Source organism: Cyanistes caeruleus, chromosome 5, assembly GCF_971803275.1.
Source record: "Cyanistes caeruleus chromosome 5, bCyaCae1.hap1.1, whole genome shotgun sequence".
NCBI lineage: Eukaryota > Metazoa > Chordata > Aves > Passeriformes > Paridae > Cyanistes > Cyanistes caeruleus.
The window spans coordinates 52,348,968-52,362,775 of record NC_141705.1 but is presented as its reverse complement, the minus strand read 5'-3'; the positions used below and the strand labels follow the sequence as shown (position 1 = coordinate 52,362,775).

The 13,808-nt window shown below is 38.3% G+C and overlaps 1 protein-coding gene across 8 annotated transcripts in view; it reads left to right on the top strand.

Annotated features, from left to right (window-relative positions):
• The window catches only part of CCSER1 (coiled-coil serine rich protein 1), a 648,564-nt gene extending 636,393 nt beyond the window's left edge, over positions 1 to 12,171 (top strand). For all 8 annotated transcript variants that reach the window (XM_086888587.1, XM_086888585.1, XM_086888622.1 and 5 more), the window contains one exon: positions 11,580 to 12,171. In XM_086888587.1, coding sequence (XP_086744713.1) covers positions 11,580 to 12,056 — 477 coding nt within the window. In that variant the 3' untranslated portion in view covers positions 12,057 to 12,171. The remainder of the gene's footprint in view (positions 1 to 11,579) is intronic.
• Positions 12,172 to 13,808: the final 1,637 nt, after the last annotated feature.

The following is a 13,808-nucleotide window of genomic DNA, read 5'->3' as shown; positions in this document are numbered from 1 at the left end:
AAAGGTTTTGCTGTAACAGGCAGTAGGTAAGTGCCTTCCTATGTGCTTTATTACAGAAAATTGGAGGTATAATATGAAATATAATCTTGCTCACTTTCCCTAAGCTAGGCATAGGAATAGGAAAGCAGAAACCAACAGAAGGATTCCAGTATTTTTGCCATATTTTTTATGTTGGTTCTCATAGAAGGAAAGGCAAAAAATAAAATGTCAGTGGATGTTTGGTTTTTTCTTTTGTTTATTTTCCCTTGCTAAGTTTGTGTAATATAGTTTTGCTGAAGGAAATAAGGAGCTTTTATGCTGAATATTGTTAAAAACTGTCCTTTTTTTAAACACACACACACACAATATTCCCTTCCCCAATGTTTCCAGGAAAATAAGATAGAAAGGAAGGATACTTTTCTACATAACATGATCTTGGTACTGTAGGCTTGGGGTTTTTTGAAGTTTTGGGTTCTTTCTCATTTGAAAGCTGTACTGGCTTCCTCATGGTCACTCATCCTGTATAATCATTTATGTAAGACAATAGGGCCTTCAAATCATACATCAGACTATTTAAATGACCAAAACTTTCTCCAGACTGGTTTGGCTCCAAATCCAACCAGCACTTTCTACAAGAATTCCATATTCCTAAATGTCTTAGTTTCCTCTGCTCTGTAGGGACACTGTCTCCTAGCAGCAGTTTTGTCAGCAGCAATATTCTTACTTTTTCCTGTTCAAATACTAATGTAGGATTTGTCACCAGAATATAGCAACATTTCCAGTAAGGACCTGGATAGCATTGTTCTAAAAATATTTTAGTGGATTAAGAAGAAATAAAATGCATTTTCCATAACTTCTAAATTATGCTGTAATTCCACTCCCTCTTCTGGATTACCTGATTCACCAAGAGAAATCTATGGCTTCCAGTGCAGAGAAGGGCAAACAAGATGATTATAATGACATTTTCTGGCGTTAAAATGCATGAAATACATGAAATAGTTCTACCTTGTTAGAGTTCATTTTCCTGGACACTGAGTAGTGTGTCTCATAATGAACACTGTCCTGCCCTAGCTGGGTTAAAGAGAGCTGGACTGAATGGATCCTTAGAGAGGTACAGTAAAAATGCTATGAAATATTTTTCTTCTTTTGTGTAAGCTGCTAGAGTAGGCAGAAAGAGGTTATTTCATGTACTTATCTGATGGGTTTTTTTACCTATGTGAAACTTGGTTTGTCTGAAATTACACAGTAAGGAAAATTTTCTATCTCCACCATCTACTGACAATTTAGAAATTTTAAGGAAATAAGGTTTTGGATATTTTTAAAACATAATGGATTAATGACAGCCAGCATGGCTCTGCTAAGGGCCTGACAAATCTGGTGGCCTTCTGTGGCAGAGTTGCAGGTGGTTTAGGGAAGAGCAAGTGACATAATCTACCTGGGCTTGTGCAAAGCATCTCACACTGTCCCACATGACATCCTTGTCTCTGAACTGCAGACACATGGATATGATGGGTGGACCCCTCAGGGGATAAGGAGCTGGCTGGGTGTTCACACTCAAAGTGTTGTGGTCAATGGCTCAGTGTCCAGGTGGAGCTCAGTGACCAGTGGTGACCCCAGGGTCAGTGTTGGGACCAGCCCTGTTTAACATCACTGTCCCACATGGACAGTGGGACTGGGAGCACCCTCAGCAAGTTTGGTGATGACACCAAGCTGTGTGGTGTGGCTGCCACGCTGGAGGGGAGGGACGGCATCCAGAGGGACCTGGACAGGCTGGAGAGGGGAGCCCATGGGAACCTCAGGAATTTCAGTGAGGCCAAGTGCAAGGTGCAGCCTGTGGGTCAGGACAATCCCAAACAAACACAGGCTGGGCAGAGATGGATTGAGAGCAGCCCTGCCCAGAAGGACATGTGGAAGTGGATGAGAGGCTGGACATGACCCAGCAATGGTCACTCACAGCCCAGAAAGCCAAACACGTCCTGGATCATGTCCTGCATCCAGAGCAGTGTGGCCAGCAGGGGAGGGAGGGGATTCTGCCCCTCTGCTCTGCTCTGCTCTGCTCTGCTGAGACCCCACCTGCAGGGCTGCATCAGCTCTGGGGTCCCCAGCTTGGGAAGGATATGGACCTGTGGCAGCAAGCCCAGAGGAGGGCCACAAAGATGAACAGAGGGCTGGAGCACCTCTCCCATGAAGACAGGCTGAGAGAGCTGTGTCTGATCAGCCTGGAGAAGGGAACACTCTGGGGACACCTTACAGCTCATTCCAGTACTTAAAGAGGGCTTAGAAAAAAAAGGAAGCATGACTTTTTACACAGAGAGAGATAGTGACAGGGCAAGGATGAATGGTTTTAAACTAAAAGAGGAGAGATTTAGACTAGATATTGGGAAGAAGTTCTTTACTCAGGGGGTAATGAGGCACTGGAACAGATGGCCCAGAGATATGGATGTCCCATCCCTGGAAGTGTTAAGTACCAACAGTTGGATAGGGCTTTGAGCAACCTGGTCTAGAAGACGATGTCTCTGGCTGTGGCAGGGAGTTGGAACAATGATGAACCATTGCTCAATGAATTGATGTTTAAGGTCCCTTCCAATCCAAATCATTCTGTGGTTCTGTGACTACTGCAAACACTGTTTTGTTAAAGCAAGTTTTCTTTCACATAAATCAGTTGTGTGGAATCCTTATGGAGGTCACATTTCCTTTACAGTTACTTATACCTCTTGTCTGGGAATCCCTTTCCTCTCTCTGACAAGATTTTCTTGCTGTAAATATATTTGATACTAACAGATGGAGATTAGAGAACAGAATTTATATGAAGCAATTCCATACCAACAAGGCCAAAACATTCTTGGGTCATTGGTTTAACAGAAAAGAAGAAAAGGAGAGAAAAAAAAAAAAAAAAGGTACAGATATTCCCTATTCCAAGAGAATCCTATTTGTTCTTTTTCTGTTTCTTAGATTGCCAATACCTTAAAAAAAAAACAGGCATGGAATGATTCACTTAGCATAAATTTATAACCATTATAGTAAGATCTTCAGAGAAAATATTTTAAGTTATGAATGGAGTCTGATTCACTGAGTATTGTCTTGTGGTGCAAAGTTCATACAGTTCTTTTTTCCTGACTCAATCCTACACAGAGATTCAGTATCTTTCTGGCACAGTAATGCTTCATCCTGTCATAGGAATCTATTTCTTCATCTTGTTCAACACACTAAACCAAACAAGGCTTGAGATTAATTATAGTTATGTTATAATTTTTTGGTCCAGCCACAAGGAAAGGCTTAATTATAAAAATATAGTTTTGGGATAAAAAAAAATATGACTACTTCATGATATTTCATTCCTAAAACAGGTGCCTTCATATATAGATATTAAAATAAAATGAATATTTTCCCTTTCCCTTCAAGACTATCTTGATCTCATTAGTCTCATCATAAAAATAAGAAGTCAAGTCAATTTAAGGGCAGATAGGATTTCTTTCCTTGTCATCTGGATAAAATTTGCCCTTTGTATTGGTCTACTGATTTCTCCTTTGCAGACTGTATATTGACCTAAGGGGACAATGTCACTGATTAATATGATATTAGCTGATCGTCGTTTGCCAGTGTAAGCAATTTTCCCCACTGTAGTTATAAGTTCAGCCCTTATGGCTTTCAACAGTAAGGATGCTAATTTACGGAACTCATTTATGAAAATTTAATAGAAGGATTTTTTTTTGTTGTTAAATAATGTAATGAAAAAAGATGAGTGTTGGCTAGGTATAATCCATCTGGGGTTTTGTGTGGTTTTTTTATGAAAAAGCAAGCAGTGCTTATTTCAGAAGGAACACATTCATTTGAAATCTGATTTGTGGCATTCACTAATTGAAAGCTAGGTGAGAAAGTGTTGAACTCAAAGATAGACATATATGATTATTATCTTCATAGAAGGTAAGATACAAAAAATACACAGAGACACAATCTGAGACCCTATAATATGCCCAGCTATTAAAGCAAAAGCTTCACATGCCAAACTATTAAGATTCTTATCCTAAACATAACATCTGTAAGCATAATATCTATAGTTTTACTTTCTTCTCCTAGAAGTATTTTTCAGATATAGAGCAATATAGGATATAAGCAACTGTACAGTGCGTTTTAAAAGCTTCCTGAGACTACCACTTCTAAGGCTGCTGTCTGCTGGTATATTCTCTAAGGGAATACATCATCATACGAATTTCATTTCATATATGAAATTTCTAATACTCTGGGAAATCATGCTAGGTGGTATTAGATTAAGAAAACACGTAAGTGTATAACTGGAAACTTAGTAAAGACTAAGTATTCACACACTTAGTCTTTACTAAGTTTCCAATTAGTAGTTGTTAAAGGTACTTGCCACCTACAAGTCAGTTTTCATTCAGATGATCTACAGGTACAATAATCAGGTTTTGGTGACCACATGTCAGTCCTGAGGCTAGAAGTGGACTTCACAGCTTTCAGACAGCTGTTCATCAATAAAATAGGCAAGGCACAAGGCAGAGATCCTTGAACAACCTATTATGTCTACATGGCACATCAAATGCTGTACAGAAACACTGGCTTAGCTTGCAAAGCCAGGGCTCCCTGTCAGCATAGCAGTAAATGTCAGCTGAGTAGCACACACTTTCAGAAGAGCTAATTAGCACTTGTGCAGTTTTCCTGCTTGTAAGTGTCCAGAGCAAACTCCCTTAGTGTTTCCTTAGGACATCTGTGTTTTACTTCACTGACCACATTGCACAAACTGTGGCCTTTTGAAGTGACCCTCATGTTCCCATGGGTCCACTTCTCCTTTCCTATCAGTTCATTTTACATCAGTTATGCCAAAGAGGACCTTGACTGTACACACCTATGGCTTTCCGTATGGCTGTAGCTAAAAGCATGGCATAAGTGGCCCTAATTTCTCTTGGGCTGCACAGAGATAGTGAGACCCAAAGTGCTGGGTGATCGTGGGACCTATCCAGTCTCCTGGAATGCAGCCTGGGAGGCCCAAGGGCAAGTTTGACTTGGCATCTTATTCTAGACTCTGCTGCCTGTAACCAAAGATGGAGCCTGTGTATAAAAAGAGCTTAATGAAGAGATTTTCCTCGTTGGCTGCAGTAGTCTGCCCAGAGAACCTGAGGGGGTACAAGATCAGTAGAAAGATGCTGAAGGCTTCTGTAGAAACAGAGGTGGTGTGAGAATTGCTGGAGATTGGGAACCTAGTATTTGCTAAAGACAGGATGTTTCTGAGATTAGGGATTTAATAGATCTTTTAAATGTGTGTAAAAGTCCATTGCATCTTTTTTACTGTTTTTTTCTCCAACTGCAGCAAAAGAAAGGTTCGTTACCTTTTCTGTTTTGACCTTCTGATCTTAGGGAAGACTTAGACTTCCCTAGACGTGCAGACTGAGAAACTTAAGATTTGTTATTTCACATAGTATGTCCTGCTGTTTGGTAGTTCTGTCATTGAAGGATCCACACAACTTAGTGGCTTTCATTTTCCTAAGTATTTTTGGAGTTATTTAAAATTTTAAAGCATAAGGTATTACAAGGTGTTAGTATCATCTAAATAAATTTTGTATTATTTTTGAGGAATGCAATCAACAGCTCCAAAGTTACAATTGTTTTATTTGGGAGGTGTGGCAAACAGCTGTAAAATGCAGAATCTTCTCAGCTTTACTAATGAGCAAAATCCTCCACTTAACCCTTGAAATGCAGTATTGAGAATGCAGGGCAGTGATTTACTGTTATTTACAGTTATTTGTTTTCTTCCTGCTTTATAAAACAGTACTACATCTTTTACATCTTGTTGTCTTAACTGTGCATTATTACTCAGATAAATTGTCAAGAATAATTCCATGTTGCGAGAAGATGATGATCCTTTTTAAGCACTCAGTCTGTTACTTACCACATTGCATCATCACTACCATAAAATTCTTTTAGGACATTAACTCACCACTATGGTTAACTTTTATTCAGTTTGCCTGTTTGTTTAAATGGCCTTATGGAAAAGAGACAGCATTTTAGCATCTCATAATTTTTGCTTTCCGTAAGAAAATGAAGTGTTTGAAAGGCAGAAAGAAAAATGTTTGTGACTTAGGTTGACTGCATTTGTCTTGTAAAGGACGACAGTAGAGCTGACAAATTGATCAGCAGCTGGTTCTTACCCATAACCTGTTGATGCAAGTCCATGCTTTATTTTGCCATGCTGGACTTTATTTCCTTCATTTGTCCCCTGTTGCCAGAGGGCAGCATCAGATGTTCGATAGATGCAGGTCTGGATTGTAAAAGCTACTCTCTCAGTCCAGGTGCTACTGAAATCAATAAGAGTGAGTGATTTTTAAGAGACTTGAATGAAGAACAATTACCTGCTGCAACTAAATTACATTTTGTGTTGGATCATCTCTAGCCTGGAAGCTGGTAAGCACAAAAGTGAGGAGGTGTAGAAATTAAGAGGCTGACATAGTGACAGATGTGGCATATCAAAGCACTGAGTTAACCTGTGTTTTGGTAAATTAGATCTGCAGTTATATAAACTGTCAGAACTGCAAAAGGCATCTGAAGGTGTATAAATTCAAAAGCATCATGAAGGGCTTCATCCTTCCCATCCTTAAAAGAAATACAGAGCTATAGAACCTTGTTTTGTGTCTGGACTCCTTTATGTTCCTCTATATTTTCTGGGTTCTGGGCCAGCCTGCAAATGGAGACAGCTCTGCAGAAGGTGCTGCAATCCAGCTGAGACCTGACAGGGCCCAAGGGAGCCATGCTGGGCCATGCAGTAAATATTACATTGGAGAATACATTTTACATTCCTTGTGCATTAGCAAACAAAAAATAATTAAGCAGTAGAAAACATGATGGAATCCAGAAAGTCTTCAAGTTCCTGTCAGAATAATTGCTATCTACAGAGTGCTTCCATTAACACCTCTGAAAGTGTAAAATCCTTTGGGGTGGTAAAACCATGTTCTTGAACTACACCATTGTTTGGTTGTCAGGGTGCAGCAGGTACACTGATGAGAGCGTGTTTTGTTTGGTTTTATTCTCTATGCCTCATGTCAGAATGATGGATTTAAGAAAGTTGCTATACTTCGAATAATTACATTATAGGCATCTAAGACTCCCAAATGCCTCTGGGCACAGACATCTTAAAAATCTGCACACTTTTTGGGGCGTTTTTGTAATTCATGTCTTTTCCCATCATTTTTTATTAGCACTTTATCACCAGACAGTCAGAAACAATATTCATTTTCAAATGTCCTGCAGCAGTGTTGTCTTGTTGTTAACTCTTGTCATATTTCACTCATTGGCTTTGAAAATGGAAAGTGATGAATGGCTGCAGTGTTTTGTTTATAACTTCTCATTCTGGAGCTTTCTATAAAAGTAGTACATTTTCATTATTTAACACTGAGTCATTGAAGGGACTTAGGTTTTTATTATAAGAAAAAGTTATTAGACTTACAATCACAAAAATGAACCCTCAAAAAAAATTATGGAAAGAATATTTTAAGAATATTAAGTTCCCATTTTGATTCAAGACTAATTTATTTAGCACTAGTGTGGAATAATGAAATCTAAAGTATTTTGACCTTTGTCACTCTTATGTACCTTAAAACAGAAGTGATCACGATACAAACTGACTAAAATTTTACAGCCAATCAGATTTTAATAATTTTTTTTCTTTTTCCTTTTTGAGAAATAGACTCAAGCATGAAGGCCTGCACTTCTTGTGAGTGTGTTTAATACGATCAGGAAATTAAAATCCAGATGTTTGCTTAAAGGTTAAGACATATTTGAAACAACAAAGGAGGTCTTTTCTTTCTGCTGCATATATTTAAAATGGGCTACTTTTGAAAGAAATTTCAGAACCCCATTTGCATCCTAATTGCAACCCATTTCCTGAGTCCACAGTTAGGCAGACTATAGCGTGGCATTGGGGATTTCTGGGGCAGAGAAATTGTTGGTTCTAGCTGAGCTACTGAAAAATAAAAGGGAAAAAGATGAATGGATTTTTTGGTTCAGCAGTCACCAGCTGGCAGATCGACTCCTTGGAGCTCCGCCAAGCAGCAGTTTACAGCAGCCCTGCAGCTGCTCTAGGCTGGGCTGGAGCACGACTGGCACGAAGCCACCTTCAGCTTTGGACAAGGACTCAGCCTTCGAATTGGCCAACAGATGCGCTGGGACTGTGGCTTTGCTCGCTCGTGGCTAATGCTCAGAGAGCGCAGTTGGTACCTGAAAGCTCAGCGCTGGAAAATTTGCGCTAATCGCTTACAGGAAGATAAGGAGAAAGAAGTTACAAATAAATGTTTAAGTTTGTCCAAAGTCAGGTTGGTTTGGGAGTTTTTTGGTATGGCATGTGTGGCTTGTACTTTTGTGCATCTCGTTCTGGGACATTTTTCTTATTTTGACCTCTTCAGGAGGATCCTAAATAAAATGGACCAGCAAGAAAATTTGGTTGCACTGCATTCTTTCAAACTAAATTATCTGAATTCATCGAAAGAAAAATTAATTCATTTCAATTATTGTGTGTTGCCATTTTTGTAAAAATGTTAGAATCATACCAAAAAATAACTTGCATGAAAATCAAAGCAGCACTGGACTTACTGACAATATTTTGGAGAGAGAATAGTGTTACTTGGATGAGCAGAGGAGAGAGGATTTCTTGTTGATTTTGACTCCCATCTGACACCTGTTCTCTCTTTTCCTAATTAAAAGCTATTCTTCAGTAATTTATCATAGATAACAACAATAGTATTGGGTTTTGGCAATGTTTCATAAAACTCTCTGTTTATTTTATGTGTAACTATGCATCTGATAGAATGAGCCTGTCTTTCCTTGTTAACCATCTTATTATCTTATTGGCAGGGACAGGGCCAAACCAATTCCTTAAAATTGTGATGGCATATTCTGAATTTCTATTGGTGTTTTAATGTAGGTAAATTAGCTCTTAATTTGTCACCACCTGGTATTTGTTTAATTATTCAGTAGGTGAGGAATTTCAGCAAGTTACAGTTTCATGAAACTAAGACCATCGCTAACCACATATGTATTATTAAATATTTGTTGATACATGTACACACAGTCTCCCCCCATCAGAAGCCAATATTTTGTAGACCTAAAGAATTTAGAACTTATTTTATTTTAGAATTTAGAATTTATTTTCTAAATTGAAAATATTTTATGTGAAATATAACCTTGATAAGGAAGAGGAAAGGAACACCCCAGTGCTAGATAGTCATAACAGTGTTTCATCAGGTTAAAAAGCAATAGGTGACAATAACCAGCTGAACTTAGATACAATTTTGCATTAAAAAATTGTGAAACTGTTGTGGACAGCTAGATGAACATGGATGAACAATTTCATGCTGTTGCTAAATAAAATTACTAGCCTCCTACTGGTGTAATTAATAAGAAGCAGATGAAGAAGTCTTTCATAGGATTAATAGTGTTTGCTCTGTTTTATAATGGTGGCAGGCTACCTTGAGTACTGTACTCCTGAGCCTTCTACTTCAAGAAAAAAACAGTGGAATTACTGAAGGGGATGTATATAGAAGACAAGTGTGAATGACTCAGAGTCTAGCAGATGAGTCCTGTGAGAAAAGATCAATGTGGTATTTTTTATTCTAGAGTAGAGAGGATTAAGGGGTTGCTTGACAGCATTCTTTGAAGACATAAATAAGTATCTGAGATTGAACAGTAATTCTTTCTTCATTTTCACAAGAGAGAGAGAAGGAATGGTCTTGAAGCTGGAAAGACACTAAAGTTTAGACATTAGGAAGACCTTTTCTAAAAGTAATGTATTGAAAAAATCTTGGAGGAGAAGGCTGTACAGGTTACATCGATGAAGGTCCTTAAAAGATGGTTAAGGACCATAAATGTCCAGAGGGATAAACTGGAGTTAACCAGAAGTCACATGGAGGTCCCACCATGAAGTTCCTCTAAGGTTCCATATCGACCTTCAGGTTTTCAAAGATACAGAGTGACATATGGTAACTCCAGAAACATTCCCTTAAAATAAAGGCTTGGATTTTTGAAAGGGCATTAAATTTGACTCTTGTCCTGTTGGGGAGCTTATATTTACTGGCATGGAAGTAAATAATTAATAATAGATTAAATAAATATAAATATATTTATATTTATATAATTTATATATATATTTATATATATAAATATATATTTTAATATATATTTATATATATTTATATAAATATAATTAAAAAATAGATTAAATAAATGTAAAGGAAAATGTTTGAACTTACAGACAGGTCCTCCCAAGAATGATACCCTAGGAATTAAATTGAATTTCATTTCAACACCTATGTGCTGTAGATGTAGAAAGTAAAGTGATGTTTTCCAGAAGTGTTCTACTCCCATTTATAAATCTGTGTGCAATCACCACTGAATAAAGTGGGGAAAAAATGATGTTCCAGTCCTAGTATTTTTTTTTTTTTTAAATATCATCTCTGATGCCTAAAATACACTGCAGTCCTTATACTCAAATCTACATATGGCTCTGCATGGAATCATGACCATTATCCTGCATTAAAAAAAGGATATAAGCTATGAATACTGACAATATCATTCTTCTATGCTGTTTAAAATAGAAATGCATGTGAAGTGATACAATTCATTCTGAAACAATATATCTGAGTTTCCTGTGGAATCATGGAAACACCCTGAAATATTTTTAGCCAAATATTGTTGTAAGGCTTGGTAGTATTTTTTATTCTCTCAGCTTTGTTCTGCAACATCAGAGCCCATATGTCAATGTAAATGTCAAGAAACTGCTCCTGTGTCCTTTCAGAGTTCTGTTGAAGAAAACCTGTAAGGAGCCAAATTGGACTTTTAAGTTAACCAGTTGCTTTAACCATTCCCTGGGAATGGTTAAATCATCTCTCCTCCCCAGTCAGGTGTTCTAGGGACAGTACAAAGCATCACACCAGGTACACACTGGAAGTCTGCAGTGATCTGATTTGCCATGCACAGATAAATGACCAACATCTCAACAGAAGCAGAGGCATGCATGCTTGCACAGCTTCGGGATTTGGTAACATGCTGGAATCCTTCTTACATTGTATTTTTTCCAGGTAGCTGAAATAAAATTTGTGTTCTTCTCTAGCATGTACTTGACTTGTAAATACACAACAAAACACCTGGATTCAAGGGACAGTGAAAATTGAATATGTTCTGAGCTTAACTGAGACATGAAGATATTTACAAAATATGTTAAGTTTTGCTAGGATTTGAGAGTATTAAGTGTTGAACTCTATGCAGTCAAAATTCTCTTTGTTTCATTATGTGAAATGCTTTTGAAAATCTGCTTACAATTCATGGAAACTTTTTATCCATTTATTATGTTCTTTAAAAAAATTCTCCTTTGATCTGAACTATTTTTTTAAGGAAAGTGCCTAAATCGTTACCTCTAGCAAGCATTTTTCAACCCTAGTGCTATTAAATGTCAATGAAGTTGGCAATCAGAGTTGTCTTTTATTTTAATCTGCCATACCCATGTTCATGTGTAGTGAGGAGTGGTTTATGTACTGCATGCCATTTCTCTACTGTGTTCTATTACTAATACTTTTTTGGCTTGTCTTGTTGTGTTTCCCCAGACTACATATCCAGTCAGAATGGTGAGCCAAAATCTCAGCACAAGGGACAGAAAGTCAGCACATACTCCCACCGAGGACCCTTTTAGACACCCACCAGGCAACCAAGCAGCAGCGTACGAAAGCAAGAGCTGTCAGCTGTCTAATTTGTGTCTGAGCAGCCTCCTGAAGGAGAAGGAGATCGTGGAAGTCATCAAGCACACGCGAGGCACGTACGAAAGCCTGGCTTCAGAGGTGACGCAGAACGGTTTGGCCCCCAGCGCGGCGAAGCCGGCATCCGCGGCCGACGGCTTCCCCGTGTTCCCAGGAGCTGCGAAGGACCAAAGCGCTGTGCCTCGGCAGCACACCACCTTCACAGGGAGACTGGGACAGCCCCCCAGGGGACCCATCTCTTTACACATGTACAGCAGGAAAAACGTTTTCCTCCACCACAATTTACACACGGCAGAGCTGCAGACTTTAGGTCAACAGGATGGCTAACGAGGTGCTTATTTTCTTGCCGTGGAAGGAGAGTTGATTAAAGAGGGATGTAAGCTCACCTAGAGCTCTTCTTCAGTTCTCATCTGCTGCTACTTTCACGTGAAAAAAAAAGAAATTAAATTTGAACATTGTGTGTAGGTTCCGTATTTTCCCACCTTGGACTGAGGCAAAAGGATGAACGAGATTGTTAAATAACTGGGCTGATTTGTCTTGCAGAAGTCAATGGTTTAATAAGTGGGACCATTGGCTGGCACTGCTAGTCCAATATTGGCTAAATATATTTTTTCCCCTCTATAAATCACTATCATTCCCTGGAGTTCTAGAAGATGATCTTAAATAAAACCTGTATGTTTAATAATATTACCGTTAAAGTAGATGTGAGGAATAAATAGATAAGTAATTAGTAAACCCTCATTAGGGAAATTAGGAGTCAGAAACCTTTCAGGACCCTCTTTTTACACTTCTATTTTTTAATACAGTGAAATTTGGTCACTTACAGAGTGTTACCACTTCCTGCTGTATGTGTTTCATGAGTGCCTCATGCCACAAGTGGAGGAAGTGATTGATTTTCCTCTAACAGGTTCATAGAGATTCACCAGGTATTTGAGTCAGTAAATTAGGTCCCAGACTGAGGATGTCAGCTTGTTTCCTCAACCTTCCCTCTTCAACACTTTTATTTAACTACATTTTTTTGACTGTTTCTGTTCTATAAGGGCATGTCAAATTGTGGTGATCTTTGTGCTTTACAGGCACTGTAGCACTCATGATGCAATGTGACATTCTGCTGTGTAATTCATCCTGTAATTTCATTTCACTTCCCAAACCAAAAAATGTGTGAAAGACTAAAGTAACGTAATAATAATAAGGCAAAATAATCTTTTTCCCCATGCCAACCAACCTGTCATAATTTCTGTGGGTTGTGTCATCTGCATTTAAGGACCTGTTGGTTTACACCAGTTCAGTGGGTTTGTTAGTCTTGACAGGTTACAAACAAGTGAGATTAATTTTTTACCTGGTCTCACAGGAGTGTGAAGTCATCTGACCATGCCACAGAGACCTGTCAGCAGCAAAATATCTGGTTTTACCCTCTCAGAGGTTTGGAAACCTCTGAGTCCAGTTACTCCAAACATGTGTCATGTGTGAAACATGACACTTCATTTACAACCTCTCTGATGCAGGGTAATCTGTTTGAGTTGCAATGGCACATGCAGTTAGTAGTTTAAAAATAATTTGGCATATTTAAGTACAATTGAGTCAGATCTGAGACAGGTCACCTCTCTCGTTAACTGGTGATTAATAGGGAAAGACAAGGGTGTAACATGTTCTCACACACAGAAACAAGCCATTGTGACTTAACATGTAAAATAAAGCTTCTGCAGCCACTTAAAATCTGCAACTTTTAAATGTTAAGTCACATGGAGTATATGAAATGAAGACAAAAATTTGCTTAGTGTTAAATCTAAGTATCTGCTTCACTGCTTAATATTTGGATTAATACAAGGAAATTGCATTAACAAGTCTTGCTTAGACTAAGAAAAAAAAATAGACTATGAGCTTGGCAGATATTCAGTAAAGTAATTTCAGCAGCCTGAAATTTCAGGCTTCTGTTTATTGAGGATTTTATTTTGATTAAAGCTGATTTTATTACATTATCTGATGTTGAAGAGAGCAGGTTTTGTCTAAATATTCTGCAGTGATCATTTTTGGTACCCAGAGATGGATGCATAAGCACCAAGACAAACATTTGCCAAA